Consider the following 27,270-nt stretch of genomic DNA (forward strand, 5'->3'; position numbering starts at 1 on the left):
TTTTGAAGTTGTTTGGTGACAAAATTTTAGCCTGGTAACCAAATCAAAATTTGGTGATTTTTGGTAACTTTTTGGTGATTTTTAGACCGATGAAAAATAATCACACTAATTGAAAAGGAAAATGCATTTTGCCCAAAGTTTTCCCCTTATTTCCTGCAGAAACATAACATGTGCCCCTTTTTTGTCACAGCGACACACACAAACACTCATAGTCATATGTCCATACACATCGTACACATTTTGCACTTAGTGCGTGTGACTACGGCGCGCCGAAAATTGCACCGAGACTCGCGCAGAGTGTTTGATAAAGGTTTATTGCTACAATTTTGTCTTGAAATTAAAGCCTTACCTACGCTTTTCCAAATTTGGTGATTTTTGATGGCTTTTGGTGATTTTTTGCAAGCCTTTTGGTGATTTTACTCTGTTGGGACCTGGCAACCCTGCATCATCATAGTGATAGTGGCTTGTGAATGTGAAATTGAACTGGTGGTGTATCAAAGCTCCGATAGGATTATAGATCGAAGGTTAAAATGAGTGAGAGAAACAAGATTTCTGCCAAGGTACGTTGCCTTTCTCCGTTATATTCAGTTTGACATTATACTCAAATATTTGTTTTGACGTTTCAGACAGCTAACGAGTTGAATCAGAACTGGTATTTTCCCCAATAAATTTGGTGTGAACTCCTCTACTGAGCGAGAGAAGCAGTTCGTTCTGAGAAAGCTGTTCGGTCCAGGAATCCCTCGGGGCGCGCTCCCGATGAATTAGCCCATGCTCCGCTGTCACTGCTGATAATCCATCACGCTCTGGCTGGTTTGGTAATGTCAAATAGATTTTCTACTTGTTTAAAGTTGTAGTAGGCCTAACTGCGCGTGTGTCATTGAAAGAGCTCAAGCTTGGATGACTTTTGCGATTTTAGGCTAGTTTGTCTTAGAAATGTGTCGGCCTGTTTGTTTCAGGTTTTCTGTGGATTTTCAGAGTTGCTCACAAATCTGTGCTGTGTCTCTCTGTGTAGTGTGGGTGACAATGAAATACACTGGTAAGCGGGTTCGCAAATCTGATTTATCCTAGATCTAGTGATTGCCTACCGATGTCCTTCTCACGCCACCTCCTGTAGAAACTATATATTATTCATTCTTAAAGTTAGATCTTGTGTATGTGGAATTCATTCAGAAGCTACATTTTCTCTGCTCTCCGTTAGTTCCATTTGACCTTTTGGATTTTTCTGTTCGTGTCTGTCTTTTTCGTTTTCTTTTTTTTTTTTTACCCTTCTCTGGCCCTTCCAACTTTGATGTACTTTGATCCTTGCTGTGCTTGTTTTTATGGTTGTTTACTGTTGTTACTGCACTATTATCAGATTTTTTAATCCTAGAGTGGCAGTGTAATGTGACACAATGGAAACTCAATATATCTATCAACTAATATAATTTGACCGAGATAATCATGGTGGTCAAAGACTGACCGTCATAATTTACTGTAGTCATACATCCATGTTAAATGCACTGTAAAAGTGGAAAATGTTTGCGCATTTTGTGCAACCAGAAACTGGCACAAAATTATAGGCATTCAAATATTTGCTTTATATCAAACAATATTTCAGTGTGTCAGCAAAAGGAAAACTGTAATTCAAATGTGCCTTCTATAGTTCATAGGGCAGCGAGAGTATCTCCCACTGGCAAAAGATAAAAATTAGAGGGTCTACCAAACTGGACATTGAAGTATTACACATAAAATGCACAGTTGGAAAAAGAGTGTGCTGCGAAGAGTTGTGAAAAGCCATAAGAAATTGTGAAGTGGTATAGATAACTGTGTTATCGGCCATTAAAGTTGCATTATAGGAAGAAAATTTATGAACCATCACATTCAGACCATCAATGTACCTGGAAACTCTCTCTGCCCTATTTGAAATGCAATTAGGAACAAATGACCTGTAAGTAAGGCAGCACATGACAGTTTAGTTTGTCACACTTTTTTCAGCACAGACCATTAGGCAGAGCGCGTCTCATTTGAGGTGGCGTTTATATTGACAGTCAATTGCTTCGATGGATCCTGTATTCCTGGTTGCTAGGTATACCACCAAAGGAAGAGGGATAGTTTGTAATTGGACAAATTTATGTGGAGTATCATACGATGTACGTAATGGTCTTTTGTCTTTAATATTCATACTTTTGAGGCGAGTCTGGAGGAAAAGGTGCTCCAAATCCAACTAGTCTATGATTGTAGAAATGTCAGATAGCAAACTGACATTTCAGAGCAATTTTAGTCCTCCCTCACTTGTGCTGCAGAAGTGCATCTTTCCATGTGACCAGAAACTATTTGGGGTAACTAAATACTCTTTTTTGTAATGAAAAATGTAAAGAATATGTCTTACTCTAAGTTTGTAATCAAAACGGCTGAGGAGAAAAGGATTTTTTTCTTTTCTTTCAGAAAATACTATTTTTATGCCTCCGCCACGAAGTGGTGCCGGAGGCATTATGTTTTCGGGTTGTCCGTCCGTCCGTACGTCCGTCCGTCCGTCCGTACGTCCGTACGTCCGTACGTCCGCTTTCGTTTACGCGATAACTTGAGTAATATTTACTGGAATTTTACCAAACTTGGTCCAAGCATGGAGTATGATAGGGCAATTATTTGATTAGATTTTGGGTGAAATCGGCTAAAGGTCAAAGGTCAAAGGTCAAGGTCAAATCATGAAATTGTATCCGTTTACGCGATAACTCAAGACTGGATGGAGTACATTTCACCAAACTTTGTCGGAGGATGATGTATGATGGGACAATTACTTGATTAGTTTTTTAGTGAAATCGGACAGAGGTCAAAGGTCAAAGATCAAGGTCAAATCCTAAAATTTATCTGTTTACGTGATAACTCAAAACTGGATGAAGCAGTTTTCACCAAACTTGGTCCAAGGATGATGTATGATGGGACAATTAGTTGATATGATTTTAGTGACATTGGCAAGAGGTCAAAGGTCAAAAGGTCAAGGTCAAATGCTACAAATGTTGCAATTTCCCCCATATCTATGCAATGCCCAAAGGTATTTTCTTGAAACTTGGTGTGGACATGTACTACTGTGTAAAGATTCTCCAGAGAGAGTTTCATGTCATAAGGTCAAAGGTCAAAAGGTCAAAGGTTAGGTGAAAATGTTGCAATATCACTTTTCTCGCAAATGGTTCAATGTATCTTCGTGGAACTTGGTACTAACGCATGTACTGACTGGCAGGGATTATCTAGGGAATTTAGGGGTCATGGGTCAATTGTCAGGGGTCAAAGGTTAAGGTCAACTCCTCAAAATTTTACTATTTCCCTCATATACTAGTATATATGCAATGCTTGCATTATTAGTTTCAAAACTTATTACATGCATTACCTAATGGAGATTCTCTTGGAAATTTCCAGCCAGAAGGTCAAAGGTCAAAGGTTAAGGGTCAAAGGCCAGGTTTCAATGCCCCCCCCCCCCAAAAAAAAAAAAAAAAAATCCATTTTGTACCGTCATTACACTCTTTCTTCATACCTTGGAAATTACTGAATGCATAAACTTATAAAAAGGTCTGTCAGAATTCAAGTAAAAATTCTCAATTCCCCAAATATGTGTACCTGCTCTCTTAGAAAATTCAAGCAAACCCAGTTCAAGACATTTCTGACAAACCTGTCATTTCAATATTTTGCCAGTTATGTGAAACTGTCATGGATCACACATTGTGAAGACATTGTACTATACTCCTATTGGGAGAATCATGCATTATGGCGGAGGCATCAGTCGCCATAGCGACATTTCTAGTTTATTTGTTACACTTCATTTTGGGGGGAGGAAAACTGCAGTTGTGATAGTACTAAATTCACTGAATGTATAAAAAAAAATGTTGATACAAGGGATTTTAATCTATACTAAATATGTCCATCATTCATTAAACTACATGTAACTTAACCTGTTGAGGATGGGCTTATTTTGCTACAACATGCATATCCCATAGACCCCTGCCTGGGTATACTCGAGACTCGTCCTCAACGGGTTAAAAAATAGACTGGAAAGAGAGAAAGTCTGCAGAGTTACAAGTGTAGTGCACATCTGTGTTCGTGCATGCACATTCACATTGTCTGGCATTTAAAGCAATAATGAATGTGAACATGTGTAATGCTGTAGTCAAGGGCACATTGACATAATTAAATGTAATACGTGTTCTCTCGTACAGTTTATGCCAACACTTAATTTGGGTTTTATTAGTGCGGCATCACTTTGTATCATACATTGCATAGCTGTTCAGGGACATATATTCACTGTTCCAATTAGCAAAGTAACGTTGTACATTGTACAGTACCGCGGTACTTTTGTTTCCCAGAGACATCAGTCTAGACAGGTTGTCCATTAATTCAATTCCTGTACATTGTAATGATAGCATAACTTGGTGCAGAATCAGCTGATGATGCATTGCGTTTAGATGGAGATTATGTATCCACAGTCTTACTGACACTCAACCCATGAAATACACACAAATTGATGATATGATCCATTAATGACACACATGTGGATGAGGCTGATCAGGATGTTAATAATTTGTTCCCCTGGCAACACTTCATACACTTATTACAGTGGTATACTGCAACAATATCTCATATTATATTTTGGATCAAAAATTTGTCTTCCATTGATTGGTTAAAAGAGCTTCACGTGATTATAGGTATTTTGAACTATTTTAGAGTGTTGGTGTGTTTGACACTCCATGAAGTACTATTTGCAAAATGACGTCACTTTTATGACGACATTTTGCAAATAGTATATACTATTTGCAAAATGATGTCACAATCACCCTTCTTTACAATCAAGTGTACGTGGTCCGTCCACGTCCGGTCCCGAATTCTAGTGTTCAGGTTTGCAGCGGCCATACGAGCGCTTGGATACATGCGACGGGCAACTCTGGCGGTGCCACGGCTGCTACGTTTTTCAATTTCCGGTCTCTCGCACTGCTGCGTATTGCAGGCGCTGCGCTGCCGCCGCAGTGCGTGCGGCTAAGCCGAACTGCGACCAGCCCCAACACGCAGTGTTGCAGTGTAACTGTGTACACGGAGCGTCCCGGGGTTAGGCTAAGCCTATAATGATTTTCACTTTTTATTCAAATTTTTGATCCAAAATATAAAACAAATATACTTTGCCTAGTTTCGAGTTTCTTGTTAAAACTATGGGCCTCGGTGACTCCAAACTAGTACTATTCACTTCGGGGCTGCGCCCCTCAGTGAATAGTACTAGTTTGGAGTCACCTCTGCCCATAGTTTTAACAAGAAACTCTCAAGGCCAAGTATATTTGTATATTATTATCTCAGTTCTATCATGGGTAAGTTCAGTATTTTTCTAGTGTATTCAACTCCTGTCTTGCTATTTAATATTTAAAAAAAAAGAGAGAAAAAAATAAACCGGTTGTCAAAACTGTTCTGATGAAAAATTATCATGGATTAATACAAGCTTGAATGGCATTGTCATCTCATGGATGAAAATGTTTCTGTTGGACATGGAGGTGAATGACTGCTCATTCAAAGTTCACTGGATTTACACTTTTTACATCCCCTGTATGAGATTCCAGAACTTTCAGAACCCCCCCCCCCCCGAGATTTCTTGTGTGCCATTTCAACAGGAGAAGAGCCAACACTGTGCAGCAAATTCTCTGAAATCTAGTGGATATTGTTATTTCAGGCATCACAGTGCAAACATAATTTGTAATATGAGATATTGGATATGACATGTGTTGCAATCATGTTTGATGAACCTCAACTTGTGCTCAAGACAAGTGTTTGAGTGACTGAATTCATAATGGCGAAACATGCTGATACTTGTTCTATCTGATAGAACAAGAAATTAGTGATGCTGTATTGTCCCTTTTCAATAGAAAATTGTGTAATCTTCCATCTATGAGATGATATACACGTTGTAAACTTTACGTGGCATTTCCGTTATGGATTACAGACAGGCATCACATCCACTAGACTACTGAGCTTTAGCCTGATAGCCAGTGTAGTAATCAGGAGATCATTGGTTCGAGTCCAACCCAAACTAGTATGCATGCCCATGATTTTTTTTTTTTTTTTAAATATCATGATTACTACTAAAACACTGAACAATCGTGGCTTATTTACAGCAGTGTAGGCTAATTTGTCAATCAGGATTTCTTGTTGTTTTTGTTCGTGCTAATTGTCACTCTCTCTTAGACGGGACCTCTGTATCATGTCCTACCTGAGGCTGTTTGAAGTAATTTCATGGTGAGCATAAGACTGTAATTGTCTCCTCTGTCAACTGATCCTAACCAGAAGTTTATTATTTAAAGCCAAAACGTGGAAAGTGAAATGCTGTGCCTATAATGACACTTGGCATGCTAAGCTACGCTTGGCGTTTCTCCAAGATGTACAGCTTCAGAAGGCTAGCAGCTTAATAGGGTAAAAAAAGATGTCTGTTGGCTGTTATTTATTTTTCATTGGTTTCTTCTAAGTATTTGTCCCTATTATCAATGCCCCAACACACAGAGAAAAAAGGGAGTTCTCAATATCTATCAATTTGATGGCCTGGCCCTCTTTCTTTATGATTCCCATTGCCTTTCTGGAAGTATAGGTGGACTTCCTGTAATGCATACATAAAATATCCTGCAGCATGCATGGATTCTTGTGACTTTCAAGGAAGAGTGTTTAGATGTCATCGATACATTTGGATTAAACCATCAGACTGCTGAAGGGTTTTGGAGTTCTCATGAATTTTCATGAATCTCAGACTGAAATAATTGAAGAAGGACTTGGTATAAAAGCCTCTGATACTCAGGGAATCCATGAATCATGCTGTTAGTTTTAGCATGAACACTTACTTTTAGACATTGATTGTTCACACAAAAGTGTGTATCATAATACCGTTCATTCATTCATAAAGCATATATGACACAATGTGCCTGGTTGATACCATTTCCTGACTACAAATGTATTGCCAGTAACCTGGGGCGAACCATGAAGGGTCGGCATCATTTACTGGTTTACTTGTGTGGGTGGGTAGGGGGACCACTACACCGGGTTGGCACAGTGCTCTTTGCCAGGAATTAATGAAGTGGGAACTGTGATAGGTATAATTACTGATACTTGTTTGTAATTCTTGATAGTTCAATTCAAATTTTCAATGATCATTTCTTTTGATACACTGAGTCATGTGTACCCTAGCTTAATGGTGAAAGTGGCAAATTACAATTCAAGTGTTCATACTACAACTTGACTTTAAAGGGGAAGGCTAGTAACTGATCAGTGGGAATCAGTGGAAATGCTGGGAGATGATTGTTCCAATCCTTATGGGATTCATTCAAGAGTTCATTGTATATCTATTGTTGTGTGAAAATGATTTGCTTCAGAACGGTCTCATATTCAAGTAATGTGCAGATTAATGCTCCGTCACTGACCAGGGACGCTAACCTGGAAGCATTAAACTGCACATTACTTGAATATGAGACCATTCTGAAGCAAATCATTTTCACACAACAATAGATATACAATGAACTCTTGAATGAATCCAATAAGGATTGGAACAATCATCTCCCAGCATTTCCACTGATTCCCACTGATCAGTTACTAGCCTTCCCCTTTAAAATGCAAGTCACTCAGTACATACTCTGTATTGCTACATAACTGAGGCACACACCCACACAATTTTTTCTTTTTTATAAGATATATTCTTGTGATTTATTTAAATCGGTATGGAAATCATACAGATTTATAGTGGTAGCACAAAATATGGCAATCCATGTATTGATACGACTTGGCCAAGACATGCGAATGGAAACTAGAGAGGTGATGTACCCTTACATAAAATGAATGTCCTATTAAGATGAACAATACAATGTGATCCAAGTATGTCGATGGATATCATACAAAATAAAAGTACTGTAAAAGCTGTTACACTGTACCTTCTCGAATAGATATTTTTGCAAATGATGGATTCCCAGACAATTTTAAGAGATGTTTAACATACAATGTAATATTAATAATAACATGTATAATAACAGCTTTTACACTACTATTAAAGAGTGAGCAACAACATGAAATATAGCCTATATTATAAAGGCCATTTGGTGCTATCACCCTTCCCCTACCCAAGCCTACCGTATTCCCCATGTATTTAATCAATTGCATTAATTAATGCTGCCTTATTCTGCATGCATGAAGTCCTTCACCCCTACTCAACAACCTTTAAACACGAGCACACCCCCACACACAGACTTGCACAATGATGGTTTTAAATGGTCAGGTGTATTTATGCCAGTAATGGTTCATTTTGTTAGACTCTGTTCATTTTGCTACAACCAAAGAAAGGCATCTGAGAACCAGAGAGCAAATCACACTGATAAATGTATTGATAAAAAAACAAACAAACAACAACTATGTATTGATATATGAGGAGTTCATATTTTTCTGGTTCTTGCATGAAGATTTGTATTCCACAGGTTGTCATCTCCTGAGAATTTACTTGCTGATGGAGCTAAATCAACATCTAATGCTTGGAAAATTGTGTGCTGTGGGCAAGCTTTTCATGAATTTGTGAGTGTTTCAGGATTACTGAGATTGTCATATGATGCATTCTACACAATAGATGCATCGCTGGTTGATGAAACTTACAAATTGATGGTATGGGAATACATGTGTAGCAAAAAAGGTAAATGTGCACAGGATGTAAGGTGTATGAAGAGCAAGCGTTTTGTTGCTGCATCATTCTCTGTACCGGTACTTAAGTGAGATTATGATGCTACCATGTATTGTGTCCAGCAGGGTGTACTTACAGTGTTCTGTATTAAGGTGTACATTGTGGGCTTTCATGTCATTGTTGGATGAATACCCATAACACCACTCATATTGTCACAGTCCTCCTGATGAAGGATTCCCCTTGGCTTTTCTTGGGTGAAAAATGTCATCAGCCAGTTGATTTTTTAGTGGTATTTGATTTGTAATTTGAGTGGTTTATGTTACAAAATCTATTTCTATTTCTGGCTCTCAGTCTTCACTTCACAAAAAAAAGAAAAAAGTGATAATAATGATAATAAATGACATCACCACCTCCAACAACAACAGCAACAACAACAACAACAACAGCAATAATAATAATAATAGAAATGATGATAATAATAAGGATAATAATAATAATAATAATAATAATAATAATAATAATAATAATAATAATGATAATAATGATATTGATGATTATAACTCTGGAAATACAACTTTGCAATTGTAGTGTGGAGATGTGATTGTTATAATCACTGCAATGCAACAAAAACTTTTCCATCAAAAAAAAAACAACAAAAAACAGTCAAACAAATCTGCCTGAGCATCTGAGAAACCCTTTACAGTTTAATGCTACAGGACCTGCAAATTGAATATGCCCCAGAAGGAGTAATTGTGCATGGTTATAACTTCCAATCATTTTGAGCCCTGCATTACAGGACAGATTTATTTTGTCCCCTGTATGAGTCAACAAGGCTGTTTATATCCTATGCGTGAAATTTCACAAGTCTATATGTTTTATTAAATCTCGTAGCTGTAGTATATTAAGCTTCCCTTGTGTGTGTTTTGTTTCTCATGGGAGGTTGATTTCAATCTTTCAGCCCACTGCCGACAGCATCCATCATCAAGATGCAGGTACCAGCTAGTATAGAGCTGTCTCTCACTTTTATCGTGTTTGCACGAACCTGGGATGCATTTCATGAGACAGATTGTTTGTTTGAAGACAAAACAAAAGAAAAACAAACTGTTATCCTTGGCAATTGATACTAGTTTACATAGAAAAGAATACTGAGAGTTACTTTAAAGTGGAAATATTGGATCACATTTTTTTTTCATGATCAAAGTACCAGTAAGATGAAAATTTTGCACACCCCTTTGCAGTTTTTTTTTTAACTGTTTACATGTCTCCTATGTTAGTAAAAAGTAATTTGGACAAAATATGGAAACTGAATCTTTGCATGCTTTATTTTCATGCTGATATTTAAATACATTGTGCGAAATAACAAAAACAAAATCCAAGTTACCATTATTCCATATTTACAGCATCCCATCTCTTCATGTTTAAACAAAATCCAAGTTACCATTATTCCATATTTACAGCATCCCATCTCTTCATGTTCAAATAACCTGCATAATATCAAAGTATTGTCATGAAATTTAGCATATTCAAACAGATAGTGATTATTTATAGAAAGTTATAGGCCTTGGGGTCAATAGTCCAGGGTCAAATAAAACTCGGTTCAAGGAATACAATTCAGTGCATTTTGGGTTGTGGCTTTATTCAAACATTTTGTTTCATTTTCTTGCAATCATGTGAAACTATCATCTGAAATTGTGAAGATGTACTGCAGACCTTCTGGGAGAATGATTTGATACGTGTAGCGGAGGCATACCAGTTGCCATAGCATTATTTCTAGGTAGTCAGCTCTGTCATCATTAATGACAGAACACGTGGCAACAGAGCTTGTGTTTCCTGGCACCGCAACCGAACCCGTTTGTGCCTTCATGCCCCAAATATATGAATATTTCATCGTTGAAGTCTAGACAGAATCTGGCCTGTCCCCCAAGGCCTGCGCGGCAGAGTGAATAGGTGTCCAATTCATTGTACTTCTTGCTATTCTGCAAAGAAGCTACCAGAAATTGTGATATAAAATCTAGTGATTTTAGTGTATATGACTGGCCTTCGTACTGGATAGAAAGCATTGCCAGATATCCCAAGAGCTGGGATTGAACAGGTCAGTTTAATAAGTGATTGTGGATCATATTTACATACTGTAATGGTATTGACTCTTGGAAATGATTGTATTTGCCATGTTTGAGTCATGCAAGACAGAATCATGCCCTTCTCTGTCATTGGAAATTTTGTGTTGTAGTGAAAATATAGTTTTGATATAATGCCAGAAGTTGAGCTGCTGTGATACATGTAGTGCGTACCTGGTATTTAAAGCTAAATACGTGTACATTTTTTTTTTTAAACCAATGGTGAGGAACTAATTTCTGCTCTCTTCTTGAAAGTACAAAGTCAGTTCGAGTATGTCAACATGGTCTGCATTCTTGTGTTGTAGCTCCATGCTGCATTCAAGATCAAACCCTGTTTGTTTAAAGTACACTGTATATGGCATTATTAAAGGCAGTTGTAAATCATTCATCCCTGAAGCATGCGACCATAAATAAGCAATAAATTTGTGGAATTGTTATACTGTGTGGCAGAAGGTAGCATTAAGTCAGTCTCATTGAGTAATGAATAATAGTTACTTTCAGACAATGATCCTTAAATTCAAGGCTACACTTTGTAAGCTCTGCAAGGGGCAATAGCTTAGTAACATTATGCATAGTGTAACATGGACAGACAAAGATGCGACAATTTTGTCTATCCATGTTGAATATGTTCACTACTATTTAGTTTAAAGTCTCAAAAGGGTATAAAAATGGTTGAAAAAACAACAAATTTTCAATGAGCATTAATCATTTGACCTAGCTATGCACTATACTAGTGCATAGCTTTCTGTCCAGCATCACATGATGTTCGCCCCAAATTTGTCATTATTGCGAAAATTCTAATACACTGCTTCTTCAAAGCAATTTTTGGGCAAAGTTATCTCTCATTAAAAATCCATAAAATGTTCTAAAAGATTGTATTGTATTGGGGGGTAAATGCACATTGGAAACAGAAAGTGAAGTGACATTCCTGAAATATATTCTTTTACTGTGGAAATGCCCATTGTCTTTTTTTTTTTTGGGGGGGGGGGGGGAGGGGAGGTAGGGCAGAGGCCCAAAAGATGAAATTGACACTGAAATCTTTATTATGCATAACTATCAGATACTAGTAGATCTTCTCTGAATTTACTGTAAAACAAGGAATTTTTGTGTGCACTTTAATTTCACAAATTTCGCGAGCGCCAAAATTTGCATAATTAAAATGCACGCGAAAGTCCTTGTTTACACTATATGCATTGAACGCCAGTGGCACTTCGCGAAAATTTCATGCCACGAAAAAGGCTGTCGGTTCCATTTCGCGAAAAATTCATGCCGCGAATATATACATCATGTTTTACAGTATCCAGAAATAGTACAACCAAATCTTCCTACATTAATATCCTGTTTATCCACAAAGTAGGACAGAGTGCTTGAACTTATATCCTTGTGATTTTCTTTATACAGAGAGTTACAACCCACCAAGATCACGCTGTGAAGTGGCTGAAAGAGCCCTAACTGTTATGCTAACCGTGAACATATGCACAGAGCGTAAATATGTTTGTCAACAACAGCATACCACCTCCAGGAGTGCTCTGAACATTTATGACTATTTTTACAGGAGCGCTCCTGAGCCCATATTCAAGAGGGACATATTTTCAGACCACTCCAAAACCACTCTGTCTGTTCATACAGAGCTAAGAGTGCTTCAGGAGTGCTCCTCGGGGGCTCTAAATGTCATGTGTAAATGGGGTATAAAGATAGTCTCCAGGGGTAAAATTTTTTAACTGCTCGCCCCTGAAGAGGCACACAATGCAGTTAATGACCTATCATCAAGGGTCACCGCGGGGAAGATGCTTCCAACTTGACTTTGTCTTGGAGCTGAGATGATTGTCAGGCGCCCCCAATCCCACCCCCACCAGCTCTTGTTTCATTTCCTGTTCTCCTCATCATCGTCAACACCTTTCAATACCTTCTCTCTTTCCACAACAGTCAGTGCTCTTTGCTCCTCCCAGTCAAAGTCTCAAACCTTTCCCTATTTCTCGTCATCCTACTTGTCTTCCTCCTTCTCTTCTTCTTCCTCTTACCCCTCTCCCTCCGGTTCCTGGCCCCATTGAATGCCAAAATATTCTGCTTACTGGGATTTCATCTTTTAACCACCAATTCTGTACGTAGCTGTTAAACCCCCTGAAAAGCTGTACATACTGAGGACAAAGAGGTAGGAATGTGTGACAGACAAAACTGGCAGTCATCTGACTCCATCCCTTTGCAGGCATCAGTGAAGCAGAAACCTCTTCTCACTCTGGATCTCACTTAAAAAAAAATCACTCAGCTGTCTCCTTAGCATCTTAGCACACCCATGGGGACCTACTTGAGAATAGACCTGAACAAAAGAAAAGGCAGTGCAGCATATATATACATTGCCTTTGTTGTTAAAATTTCTCTTCATTTTGTCGTGGAGGATTTAGGGACTTGATTTTCAAAATCCAGCGTAGTTCAGCAGATCAGCTTACTGGTTGACTAGTTTTATTGTTGTAGATATTCACTCATCTGAGCATCTTAAAGTGACTGTGCTCAGCTTTGCTTGCAGTAACCATTTCTGTTTAGCTCTCCCATTGATGTTATTCTTTAATCCCTATGCTGCCAAAGGCCTATCATATAAATACACAAACAGAACAGCATTTAGAGAACTCTGGCCTTAAAGGGTTGAGCAAGAAGGAGAAGAGGCTGTATGTAATAACTTGCACTAATTTTCTGATTTAAAGGGATAGTACAGTATTGGTGGAGATGAGAATTAGGCTTTTAAATTTTTGCGAGATACCAAGAAAGCACTTATGATATAGCACAGAGCATACCATTTTAAAAGGAATTCAAAGTTTATTTGATGAAAATCGGGTTTGGAATAACTGAAACATCCAAAAACAAAGTAAAACAAAGCGATCGTTACAAAGTGTGGGTCCCACACTTTATTAGAATCGCTCTTTTTTGGATATCTCAGCCATTTCAAAACCGATTTTTTTTTTTCAACGTTGAATTCCTCATAGAATTACATGCTCTTTCATATTTCATGAGATTTTTCATTATCTCATCTAAAAATGTTAGAAACCTGAAATAAGGTCTCAACCAGAACTGTACGATCCCTTTAATGTTCATACTAGCATGTACTTTACTCATCAATGTCAGATGACTCAGAAAATTGTGTGAAATAGTTATCAGCAAATGTACATTGTAGGTTGCACATCAACTTGCCATAAACTTGCAGTACTCCATTGTGGGATTCCTTTTGAAAAATACAGTAGATGTGTTATCGATGAATGAAGAATTTGATCGTCCATTATAGGTAAGAAGCACGGTGCACATTCGTACGTCAGTGTTTCTTCTACTCTGACCGTCAACTTGAGAGAAAAACAAGGAAGTGCCTTCCTGCTGGTGGACAGAAAATCGAAACTGTGCTTTTAATGGATGCACTATGAGCTGCAGTAAATGCACTCTTATCTCTCCCTGGCTGCTGTCACTGCTAGTGCCCGGTAGTCAGATGCTCGGCGAGTAAGTAGCTAGGTGTGTGATATTGATTGCAATAAATTATGCCCTGTCTGCTGTTATCCTGGCAAAGTAATATCACTCGTATACCTGATCGCGGGGAAACACGCTGATCGCAGAGAAATGAAATGGGAGTTGGGAAGGCTGATTTGTGCCATAATTAATGACTGCACGCTCTACATTCATGTCCTGCCAAAGTTGCACACAAACACGACCATGGTTCCAGAGTTGAAAAAAAAAGAAGAATCTATAGAATAAAAGAATTGTCATATCTACAGTGAAAATACATTAATTATATGAGCTTATGGCAATATACTTTCCAAGGTTGTGCTAATTGACTCAAGTGTGATGATGTAGACATTTAGGCCTACACCATACTGCAATCATGTTATATAAATCATGTTTTGACGTCAGCTAAGCTTGTTTGTTTTGGTGATAAATTTCTTGAAAATCTATGTTCGACCAGGGAAGTGGCTTCTTCCACATCCCTGGTTCAACAGATAACTTATCAAGATTTCTTTTCTTCTTACATGCTATGATTATCTTGACGTACAAGGGTATACAATCTGTCTATCATTTTATGTATCTAAACTTTCATCTGTCTTCAATCTACATTTGTCAGTTAGTCCTTCTGGGTGTCAATATTGGTGCCTGTTTTCATACATAAAGAAATACAATGTCAAACTTTTAACTCTCTTTATTTTACCTTTGCAGATGAATCATCCGTGTCTGGAGGATATAGCAGCAGTGAAGTTCAGATAGCACAAGTGAAACCACTATGAGAACAGTGTGTGATAAAGAGCAGAACTTGAGGCTGAAACAATTTTATACCCTGTTGTAGTGGATGGTACAAACACCTCAACTGTGTCGATAGCCAGGAGAACTTCTCTGTTTTATGACCCTGAAGTGCTGCCTGTGTGAATGTAGCAGATGGTGTCATTTCATAAAGCACAAGGAGTATGAACATGTGAGAAAAGGACAATTTCACAGCCCACAGAGTGTCAGAAACTAATTGTGCCACTGCAATGAACAACTAGGTGCAGAACACAACCTTCCGCTCATCGTAACTCCCAATGAACACTGGTACTCGGATTTGCTAAGGGTAGATCAAGGAAGTAAGACCTGTCACAATGAATGGGCTCAAGCTTTTCATCTTGACTGTTGTCCTGTTTCTGTACCTCCTCTTGGGTGCTGTCATCTTTCACTACCTTGAGTATGACAACGAGACTGTCAACCGGAGCGGCCTCCGCCTCCTGCGAGATCAGCTTCTCGCCAACTTCACTTGCCTGACCGAGGAGGCCATCTCCGACTTTGTGCGGGCCCTGAGCGAGTCGGGGGACATCGCCTCGCTCGTCACCAATGCCACATCTCTTTCCTCCAACTGGGATTTCAGTAGTGCCTTCTTTTTCTCAGGGACTGTGGTCACCACTATTGGTAAGTTCTCATATCCGTTCTAACTTCTTGCTTTCTGATCGTGTACTTCACACACGGATGCGTGCTCACGATAGGAAACACATTCTTTTTCACGAGGTCATTCTTATGTCGGTTCTGCATCTCATTTTTCTTCATATCGGTAAATATTTTAATTCTGTTTCTTTGCATAGTACTATAGCATGCTAACTTTACTTTCCCCCCCCCCTACTTGCTTTTACCTGGTTTTGTATCACGTCAGTCCCTTTGTGCCTGTGCAACCTTGTTGTCAATGTCATTAGTGTTTTTGATTAATGATACAACCCTCATCGTGAGAATACATAGTACATAATGTATATTGAACTGAATATTTCAGTGGGTTTCCTTGAGCAGTAATATAGTGATGGTGTTGAGTCATAGATGCATTGTGTTGTGGTTCTCCCTTCCATTAGTGAGCTATGTACGGTTGTCGAAGGGTTTTGCAACAATGCTACTGTCATCAGAATGTGCCCTGTCCATTAATGAAACAAATATTTGATCATTTTGTTGCTCATGTGTCTTTTCTTTTGTGTGATTATTTGATTTGTATGCATCATCATAAATTTACATTATGTGAATATATTGTAGTTTAAGATTTTCCCTATTGAAGATGAATACCTATTATTTGTGTACTCTTTTGATGATCAGAGAATATTCCAACTTTTGCTTTAGGAAAGTGTAGATTCCCAACAAAAGTATAGGTCTACTCTCTTCTTTCCATTTTTTGACTGTGCCCTTTGCAAGAGCGTTGACTGCAGTTAGACCAGAACGATGGGAGAACTCCTTCCCACGTCTCTGGTGAACACTCAGGTGGATCCACACTGACATAAATTACAATGTAGTGGGAAACAAATCTTGAAATTTTTGTTTTAATTTATTTACTTTAAACTTATAAAACAAATTTTTTCAGGATTGCTTGATCAGCATGAGCTGTTTTTCATCAAGGTCCTGAGATAGAACATAAAAATACAGGCAAAAATTAAGTCATTACAAAGAATTGTCATCAGTTAAAAATCCAAATCAGCTGCAGTAATGAAAATAGCAAATCAGATAAATAATTAATTGTCCACAGAATAACATTCATATCTTCAGATTTGTTCTCTACTTCAACATGGCATCTCCCCCATCAAAATTGGGGGAGATTTTTTTAGATTACAAGATAATCTGATTTGATTTAGATTATCTCGTATTCTGTCATGCAGCCATGTTTCAGTGTAATACATAAAATATTGAGCTTAATTTTTGATAACATGAATTAGCGGTGTTGAAATTTTCGCGCATTTCGCGCAACCAGAAACAAGCGCGAAAATAAAAGCATGCCAATATTTTTGCTTTCTATGTTCTTGTAGTTGATGTCTTGATCCCGCGGAATTAAAAACACACGAAACTCTTCTTACCTGGCCGAGCGCGAAATATTAGTCACGCGAAAATATCCACTTTTACAGTATGTGACCAAGTTTTAATCCCATACACTTTGAGAAATTTGCATGGCAATCAGAAGATAATGCATATTCTGCATCTTTGGTAATTTTTTTGTCTAGCTAACAATAATATCTAAAGACTTTTTTTTTTCCCCTCAGGGCTGAATTGGAATATATTTCAACACAGACTATGACATCTACAATGTATTATACAACAAATAAAAACCTTGTAGAGGACTTGAGTGAAATGCAGTGCTGCTACCATAAATTTAAAAGACACATTGCTACAGAGTGACAAGGACAGAGTTTGAAACTTGAATGTAACCCTGCCACTCCCACATTTCCTGAGTGTATGGTGCTGAGCATCTTTACAAACATTAGACAACAAAGAAGATTTACGACTTTCAAATTTCCTCGTGAAGTTGTATCCATGATATCAGTCGGATCAAATTTCTTTGACTGTCAAAATGCTGGAGTAAACGATATCACAGAGCTTGAGCAGTTTCTTGAGTTGAATCTACAATGTATTCATTCAGACTGCACTTTAAAGGGATGATGTAATTTTGATTGAGGTGAGGGACTCACATCTAAAATAATAAGAAACCACTTTATAAAATATTGAAGAGTGCATACAATTCTAGGAAGAATTCAAAATTTATCTGATGAAAATCATCTTTGAAATGACCATTTCAAAACCAATTTTATCAAATAGAATTTCTTTTAGAATTGTCTGCTTTTCATATTTCATAGGTAATTTCTAATTAATTTCACATAAATTTGAAACTTGAAGCTGCATGTAAACCAAAAGTGCATCATCTTTTTAATATGGGCCTGACACAATTTTAATAGCTGTATGTTTCTGATTGACTATACAAGTGCATGATGCTTTCAGCTTTTTAAAAAATAAATCCAAGAACATTTAATGTAAAGAGGTCATGATATGAACAAAGTGCAACAATAATTTACATGCCTGCATGTTTCGCCCATTTTTATTTTTACTTTTATGCATATTATTCCTTATTTTAAGGACAATTTGGAATGTCTTCCATTTATTTCACATTTATTTTGATGAAGCACGTACACCTGTATCATTTTATTTGAAGCACCCTTTAATCCATACCACCACTTTACATCTAACCTTGGCTTACCCATTTACCTGTTTAAATGTACCATGTTTTTGTTGTTGTTTGGGTGTTTTCTCATCTTCATTAGATCGTGGCTATTCCTCCATCAGATACCCCCCCCCCCCCCCCCTGCCCATTTCTCTGTCAGAAGAATGTTAGTACCGTAGACAAATCAACAATGCAAAGGTCCTTGACAAACACCAGCATACAGTGTAGGCATGGTAAGGTATTGATAAAATTAGGTAATGTCCATTTGTTGATTGTTGCTGATCAGCAAAGAAAGTGCATCACCAGATTTTCTCAGCGGCAAACTGGGCGCAAAGGGTTAACATTCAGGGGCTCAATTAAACACATTGCTAGTGCTCTGTAAACGAGGGCTGTCTTAATGGATGAGATTGATGACATGTCAAGCCTGTGGAGCTCAGGGTGAAAAGCTCTTAAGTAGCAGCTTTGATGCTCCTCGTGTCAATGACAGTGGGAAAAAAAAAGTAATGAATTGGATCCTGAAAAAAAAAAAACTTCCACTTTTATGTGGAAATGTCATTTAGGGTTGATGGAAAGGCTGGGCACAAAAGCTGTCCGGAAGAACTGCTTGCTAATTCAAGAAATTAAATGTGATCTTGATAAAGTGCACTGTAACTAGATATTACATGTACATGTGTACAGTGTATTTGCAAAAACTTGATGGCAAGTATGGTAACAGTAATGTGCAATTGAGGTACAGAAGTATGTTTTCAACCTCTGACAGTGTTGCATTATGAAATTCAGTTTGCAGGAATAGGTTAGAATACAATTATTTTAGCACAGTTTGAGATTAGATCAAGCTTCTTGATAATGCAGTACCCCTACTTGTAGCTAATGAAGAAGTGAATTAACATGCAGCATTCGCGTGAGAATCTGAGAATGTGTGAGGTCACAGTTGTAGCACTCAGCTGCTAAACAGTATGGAGTAACTGGATAGAGAATATGACAGATGGATTGATAACTTGCATATTACAATGTAGGTGAATCATATGCTTTAGGCATGGTTTCTCAGAAAATTTGACAGATACATGTATCTAGGAGTGTCTGTACGTGTTTAGTGTGTTGTGTGCTGTGTACAGTGTATGTCCAAGATAGTAATGCTTTTCATCATATGTACATGTTATATGTACAGTGTTCTTCAGCTGTCTTCTGTTTGTGATCAGACACCGAGTATGTCTTGATGCTCTCAAAACCCGATACGTGTACCTGCCTATTGTTGGCAATATTTTGCGAACAATATTGCTGATCTTTCAGCTTGCTACAGTGGTTTACAATAGGGTGAGATGAATTCATAAATCTGTCAGGAGAGGGGAACATGAGTTACATGACATGACTATTACTTATAATCATCCCATCACAGCTTTAATGTGAGTCATGCCTTCTGCCAACCAACATGCTTTCTCCAGAAGTAGTGATAGCGCTGTCGTTGTCTAGCAAGCCACGTGGCAGTGCAGTGTGAATTAATTGCATCTGTGTCAGCATCGTCACAGATCGTAGTTGTAATATATTCCTCCCCAGAGACTGTGCTGTCCATAGGGAACAGATATGAAATATGATATAGTTTGAAGTAAAACAACAGTTTCCCAGCTGTTAGTTATTCTGAGGGGTGAAGAAATGGAAGAATAAAAGATTGTCGTCCAGAATGCTCCTCATCACAGAAGATATACTCCATTTACATACATGTACTTCAAAGCAAACAAAACATGCATTTATAAATATATCCTCATCACACACAACTACTGTAGATTTTCCTGCCATTGTAGGAACATCCCTTTGTCTATGGGTATAGTTTCTACCAAATTACATCTTATCAAATTCAAATTAAAAGGGTTGTATGAAGATTGAGCTCAAACTTCTCAGTCTACAGGATTATCAGTGCAAAGAAAAACAAATGCCTTGAATTCGCTTGTATTTCACAAGAAATATCAGGCATCTTCGAGGTATGAACTTTAATGAGGTAAAGGTTATACCACCAGTCTAGACATCATTCATGATGTGATGTACTTCCCATATGCCTCATAAAGCTACAGTGAGTACAGTGAGTACAATGTAGCTATGGCCTTGAGAGCCCCCTCCCCTCCTCTTGCTGTTGCATCAAATGAGAAAAACAATGATGATCTGGTTTGGTTATTCTAACCTATTACATGTAGAGGTCTTCATCTTAAAGCACAATTCATTATTGCACTTAGCCCATTGAGGACGGACTTATTTTTAAAGGCACATTTCCCATCTTAAGACACTTTCCTGAGTATTCTCGGGACTCGTCTTTAACAGGTTAATAATCACTTTCATGTGAAACATGGGGTTTTAAAATTACTTGTACCTATAGCATGGAACCATTTCCTTTCCCTATTTAAGTGGCATGCCATCCATTTCAGATAATAAAAATGATTTGTTAATTATTATATACCACATGTTCATACAGCAAATGTCAGATGCCTGCACCACTGAAATGAACCTACCACAAAAAAAAAAAGAGAAAGAAAATGGGGAAAGAATGAATACTCCCCTTTAAATCTCAGGATATCTTGGGAGGATATGCATGCTAGCATGTTGGACAAATGAAGGGTACTTACTGTGCCCCCCGTGGAATGATTATTAGCTCGTATCATGGAAAATGCATGCTGCAAGCGACATTGTCATCGCGTGACACTCGTTGGCCTTGGCTTGCATGAACCCTGCTTTCCGCCCTGTCCTGGAGAACCGCCAGTTTCTGCCTTTTGCACCATGGTTTGCATCGAAGTCGACACAGACTAGAAAAAACTTGCTGCCAATTTCGGCGAAACATTTGAGTAAGTGCCTCTGAGCTGTACAGTAGATTCTTTTGTAGTTAGCAATAAATATGCAGACTTGAAAAATGTAGCCATTCATAGTACAAGTATGTTATGATTGCCTCAAAAACCCTACTTCTTTGTGGTTTCATTGACTTGATACATGTATCCTGCTTGAATGAACTCTAAATGTTGTCAACCTTTGTGCTTTCGTCCTTGTTGTCCTGTACCTCTCAAAGTTTATTTTTCAGGTTTTGGCTAGATAACTGTGGTGGATGATTCATTTCTTTCTGCTTTTATTTACTTGCATGACATGGTGAATGTACTTGGTGGTTGTTGGACAGAGTATCTATCATGCCTGAGTATTCTATAACCTTCTCAGAATCCCTATGCTTGTATTTCCTTAACAAGTTTTTATCTTTGTTACACCAGTTCTGGTTTTCTTTTATCACTTTTTAATATATCAATTTTTTTTTTTTTTGTCACCATGCCCTCATGGGGATGAAACTACTGTCTGATATAACAATGCACACTTTACTCACCATAGATATACAGTATTGAACAAGCTGAAGAAAATGATTCAATATTCTTTCTTTGTGGCACAGTATTCAGATTCTCATACTAATATCTTCAGCCAAATGTTCTATGTTCCATACTTCTGGAGGTGGGTTTACTGTATCTCACTTACGCAAAACAGATCTACTTTGTAAGCGTTTGGATGGCTCATGTTGCTTGCCATTAAATGCCACATGAATATCTTTAGAATAAGGAAAATACAAATTTACATACAACTTTGAGTGTAGATGATTAGAACTAGTGCTACATTAAATCTCACCAATATTATATATCACCCAAAATTAGTGACATACTGACCATACACAGGACATTTTGTGTGGCTTTTATTTTCACGAATTTCACAAGTTAGAGGATTTTTGAGAATTCAACAACTTGTGAAAATATCCACTCTGAACCCCACTTAAAATGTGACATGCCCTCTTGCATTTCTCTATTCATTACTGTAATATCGACGATCGTGAACTTATCCACTTGCAGAATTTTTGAGAAGTCCCAAATTGTGAAAAAATAGACTAAGTACCATCTGCTGTGTATTAATAGCAAGTCTACTGTGTATGCCATATATTTCGCGAGTCTAAATTTTTGCGAATTGGGACTCCCTGATAATTTCGCGAGAGGTTAAATTCGCGATCGTGGAGACCTGTATTGAACGGAGAAATGTACACACGTACGTCACATTCACATCAGGATCAGAGTCAATTATGGTAATTCGCATGTCTTTAATTTCGCAAAAAGCACCTGACTTGTGAAATTTGCAAAAATAAAAACCTCGCGAAATATTCAGCGCATACAGTAATTTTTTTGCGAATCGGGGCTATCCAACAACTTTAGTGATTGAGTTTGCTATTGTGGATTACAGCAATGAATAGAGAAATGTGTGCAGTCACATTAATGTTGGGATCAGAGTTGATACTTTTGCATGTTTTGAAATTGGCAAATCCAACTTGCAAAATTAGCAGTTGTATCTTGTTAGATATCTGGTGTATACAGTAGTACATGTATGTAGACATTTCTTTTACCTTCAATTTGGGATTGCTCACATTGGTTTCATTGCTGAGAATGGTAGATTTGATATGTACTACTGATACTGGAGTGTAAAGTTGTCAACAGGTCCAAAGCTCAGCTGTTCTGAAAGTAACAAAAAATAAATAAAAATGATGCAGTAAATTTTGAAATAGTATGCTCATTCATAAGATAGAATTGACATCAATTGCTGTCATTTCATGCTACTTGGCATTTAGTCACCTCATTTCCTTCCTTTGCCTTGTCCTTGGGCATCCTTGCAGGTTATGGCGGTATTGCTCCAAAGACATTCGGCGGTCAGCTCATGTGCATAGGGTACGCTGCCCTTGGAATACCGCTCACCGCCTGGCTTCTTGCAAGTCTGGGCGGCTTCTACCAGGAAGGTTTTGAGCGATACATGGCGAAAACCGATGAGCTGCTCAAGCGAGCGGTGTGTCGGCTGAGAGTGCGGCGAACTCTGCTCTGGTTGCTAGTGTTGACGGTCAGCTATGCAATGTTTCTGTTTCTTCCCGCTGGTGTGTTTGTCTACCTGGAAGGCTGGACCTTCCACGTGGCTCATTACTACAGTTTCATTACCCTCACAACCATTGGATTCGGTGACTACATCGCCACATTGCATGGCTCAAGTGCAGAGCACTGGATCTACGATATTCTTATCACCATTTGGAACATCTTTGGCCTGTCTTATCTAGCCGTTCTGATCACTGTTGTGCGCAAGGGGGAGGCCAGGACTGCCAGCAGCTTCCGCAAGTTTCATGCAGTCGTGGTCAAAAAGAGCAGGAATCTGAGAAAAGCTGCAAGAAATGATTGGAAAAAGAAGAAATCTAAAAATAATGGTAAATACGAAAAGGAAGACATAAGAGTCGACGCAATGTACTCCAAGAGTAGCTCTGCAGAGGATATCGATGTTTTTGTCCCCTGCTACGTAGACCCAGAAAAAAGGGATAAAACCGTTGTTCAAAGTCTGGAGGGAAGTGAAGCAATAGAAACCTCTGTCGACTGCAACTTTGAAGACATTCCAGAGGGTGACACCTTCATCAAGGAAGTTGTGGACATCGAAGGGGAGATCGTAGAAGAAGGAGACAAGCTGTGTATTGTGCTGGAATGTGAGAGTGGAGAAGATGTAGATGTAGCAGAGAGGGCCATAAGATCCATTTTGGAGACGGGGGTGACGACAGACATCAGTATTCCTCACAGAGGCTTTTCGCTCAGCCATCGACAGGCACCGCACAAGCATTCAAGTTCACAGGGCACGCAAACGTAAAACCACATAGGGAGCACAATTCATTCCACTCTCTTTTTTTTTAAGTGTGTGATTTACTGCAGGTTATCCTATACTGGTAAACATATCAGCCCATATGTTTCTATTTGGTGAACTGCTGGAACCTGTTACATTGTTTACACGCATGTTGATTTGTGACATGCCATGTTAAATGGCTGATGCTAAGTGGCACTTTTGAATGATTCATACAGTAAAATAAACCTTATCAGTTTATCAAGACCCATCAGTCTCATGGTAGTAATGCGAGCATATGGTCATGATGTCGTGTGAGGGGATAACTTGGTGCTTTTGATCTTGGCGATTTTGGAATGTAGGAGAAAGCCCCCTTTCAGGAAAGTTCTCCAATATCTAAAAAAAAAATGTTAAAAATTCTATGCATGTCTGCATTTCATATAAGAAATAGGCCTATATACTCCTTTACAGAAAATCAACAAAGTTTGTTTTCAAGAGATCATAGATTAGTTCCTTTGATAGCTACAATGAAAATGCGTAGTCATAACAAAAATTCCAGCTTTTTTTTTTTCAGTAAAAATAGATAGAATGTGGTCCTTTTCTGTGTGTTTTTTTTAATGATTTGTTAGGTCAATGTTTCAAGTAAAGTTTTTGTGACCATTTACGGAGAGTATGTGAACTCCAGAGCACATGACAGAATCTCTTCCAAATGCAAGAAGAAAGTACAATACAATGTAGGTAATGACAGGGCAAGGTACAGCTTTATGGCAACGAGTGCTGATAATCCTGACTAATTTTGTCTTGCATGCACAATACCGATGATTAGAATAAAGACAGAAAGATTCCCAACACTGCGCAGCCAATCAACCACATTCGAAGAAGTCTAGACTCCAATTATGATTGTTACATTGTATGAGAGAGAGGTAAACTTTAGCTGATGACGTTCATTACAAGTAATTGGCTTGCTCTTAATGTTTGAAAGCTGCTAGATACAAGTTGAAGTATGCGAGGGCATAGACAAATTCAGCCAATAATACTCCCTTGATTAATGACATCAACAACCTTAATTCCAACAATTTTGTACAGTAAATCACATTAACGTACGAAGAACGCACTTCATTATATGGCATGTCAACGAGGTCCACTATTGGCTACATTGATTGTCGCTTGAATTACGGTTAATGAAATGAGCAAGGTCATTCACTTGTACTCTATGTTTGAAAGTGATTATATATTGGCATATAAAAAGAGGAGAATATCTGAGGTCACTGACTCCTGTTAATGAATTCCACTGTGCATGGATGGAAGAGCTGACAATTATAAAGCAGAGTAATCTGCTCGTTAACTTGGGCTGAATTAATTTATTCATCATAGTGCTATGCACAAGGAAAATTTCATTGATTCTGATATATGTCATTTGCGCTTGTCAAAGTTATTATGGTCCCAAGGAGTATGTGAGGCTGCATATCAAAAGCTCTTTTCCATTTGGTAGACAGTGGGTCATTGTACCATACTGTCATCCCAGGGTTGCGGCAATGTGGTGTACTATCTCATGCTCATATAAAGATACATTTTCACATTGCTTGTATGCTATGCTTTAAAGCAAGATATTTTCATGGCTTGAAATTTTCGCGAATTGGAGCCTACGGCCTTTTTTGCAGTATAAAATTTTCGCAAATTTTTGCTGTCATTTGACGCATATAGTATAGTCAAGAATTTTTGGATGTACTTCAATTTCATGAATGTTGGCTCTCATGAAATTTATGAAATCAAAATGCATGGGAACATTCCTCAATTTACAGTTTTTCATGATTAGGTTGATCCTCTTGTGGATTGTACGTAACAGTAATTACTTGTGCATAGGTTTTACCATGAGACTGCATGCTGTAGAAGAGGTACTGTAAAACCTTAGATTTTTGGATGCATTTTGATGTCATGAATTTTGCAAGAGCCGAGACTCACAGAATTAAAATCCATGTGAAAGTTCTTGTCTACACTATGGATTGAATGCCAGTGGCAATTCGTGAAAAGTTCATGCCGCAAAAAAAGGCAGTCGCCTCCAATTCACAAAAATTTCCAGCTGCGAATATTTCTATTTTTGCAATAATTGCAAGCTTATAGATAAAATCTACAACTATGGATCAATTTGTAGGCTGAGGGAACTGGTAGAAAAACCTGTCCATGTTCTGCGAGTGCAAGAGCTCTTTCTGTGGGCAATATCTCATGACCTTTTGTGCAATCTTCAGTAGATTCAATGTTGTTAAAAGTGCTGTTGAACACTGGAGACCAATTTGTGTGAATCAACTAGGGCTGTTTGTGTGCTTCATTTTCCGATTTCAACGGCAACGTATTTCTCACGGTGCGGGAAATGTTGAATATGAGAATAGATTGGGCAGTTTGATATCCTGATGAAAGCAAAGTAGTACATGCAGCAGTAATTTCAGTTTTGCCCAATTCTGCAATTATCTTGCTTTTCTACATTCATACAAAGAAATTCACAAAGAAATGATGGCAGATTTACAGGTGGAGTAGTTGTGTTGTCCCTCAGGGCATAGAATTCATGGTCTGAAGGCCTTCTAAACTTGTCTATTAAGTTGTCCTAGTTCAACTGAATGTTGCAGAAAATGCTATGACATGTTAATACTTCATAAAACAAAATATTTGAAAATGTTCATACACATGGACTGTTTTTTTTCCCCCTCAAGGTATAGCATTCCACTGATTTTAAATGAATGACAGGTTATGTGTGGCCAGCAGTTCCAGGCACCAAACACAATTAAATATTTCAGTACATAGTTTCATGTTATTATAATTGCGTGTAGTCATAAGTCCATGATTTACTATTTCTAATTATCAAATAATTTCAGTAATTGTAAATATACAGAAACCAAGACCCTTTGATGCACTTGGGCCCTTGTATACATGCTTACAGTAGTGAGACTCAAGCAAAATAAGGATTTAAAGTTCAAAAAAGTTCAGGCAGTAAAGCACTACTAGTATTTTATAACAGATTACCACAATTGGAAGGGGATTTTATAATGCTTGATTGTTCAAGCTGCCTTTTATTACTTCTAGAGTGGAAGGCTATACTTTCAAAATGAACCTCCACCAGGTGAAATGGCTAAAGATTTATAGATAGTAACAAGTTTAACTTGGGAGAGAGGGATGTCACTATTAATGTATGTATAATACACTTTTATGTATCTGGAAGTAATGGTTTTAAAGTGGTTTTTATTGTTGTTTAACACCATACATGCACACTGATCACCTGTTATGTTATTACTTTCCATTTTTATGTTAAATGAAGGGGAATTCTTATGGTGATTGATTATTACGTGTATGTATAAATTATGTAAATTTCAGGTACTTGCCCACATTTGGTGTTTAGAGATTTACCTTTCAATTGT

At 37.9% G+C, this 27,270-nt stretch overlaps 1 protein-coding gene across 1 annotated transcript; it reads left to right on the forward strand.

Annotated features, from left to right (window-relative positions):
• Positions 1–485: 485 nt before the first annotated feature.
• LOC139723176 (potassium channel, subfamily K, member 16-like) lies at positions 486–23,893 on the forward strand. Its single transcript, XM_071634434.1, has 3 exons — positions 486–560; positions 14,956–15,675; positions 22,893–23,893. Exons 2-3 carry the CDS (start codon positions 15,372–15,374, stop codon positions 23,891–23,893), a joined length of 1,305 nt encoding a protein of 434 aa, XP_071490535.1. The 5' UTR covers positions 486–560; positions 14,956–15,371.
• Positions 23,894–27,270: the final 3,377 nt, after the last annotated feature.

The sequence above is a fragment of the Diadema antillarum genome, unplaced genomic scaffold (genome assembly GCF_040938485.1).
Source record: "Diadema antillarum isolate AM-2024a unplaced genomic scaffold, OU_Dant_1.0 scf00000182, whole genome shotgun sequence".
Lineage (NCBI taxonomy): Eukaryota > Metazoa > Echinodermata > Echinoidea > Diadematoida > Diadematidae > Diadema > Diadema antillarum.

Coding starts and splice junctions, on each gene's coding strand:
- LOC139723176 (XM_071634434.1), top strand. CDS start 15,372: ATGAATGGGCTCAAGCTTTTCATCTTGACTGTTGTCCTGTTTCTGTAC. Junction 15,676..22,892: donor GACTGTGGTCACCACTATTG/GTAAGTTCTCAT, acceptor GCATCCTTGCAG/GTTATGGCGGTATTGCTCCA.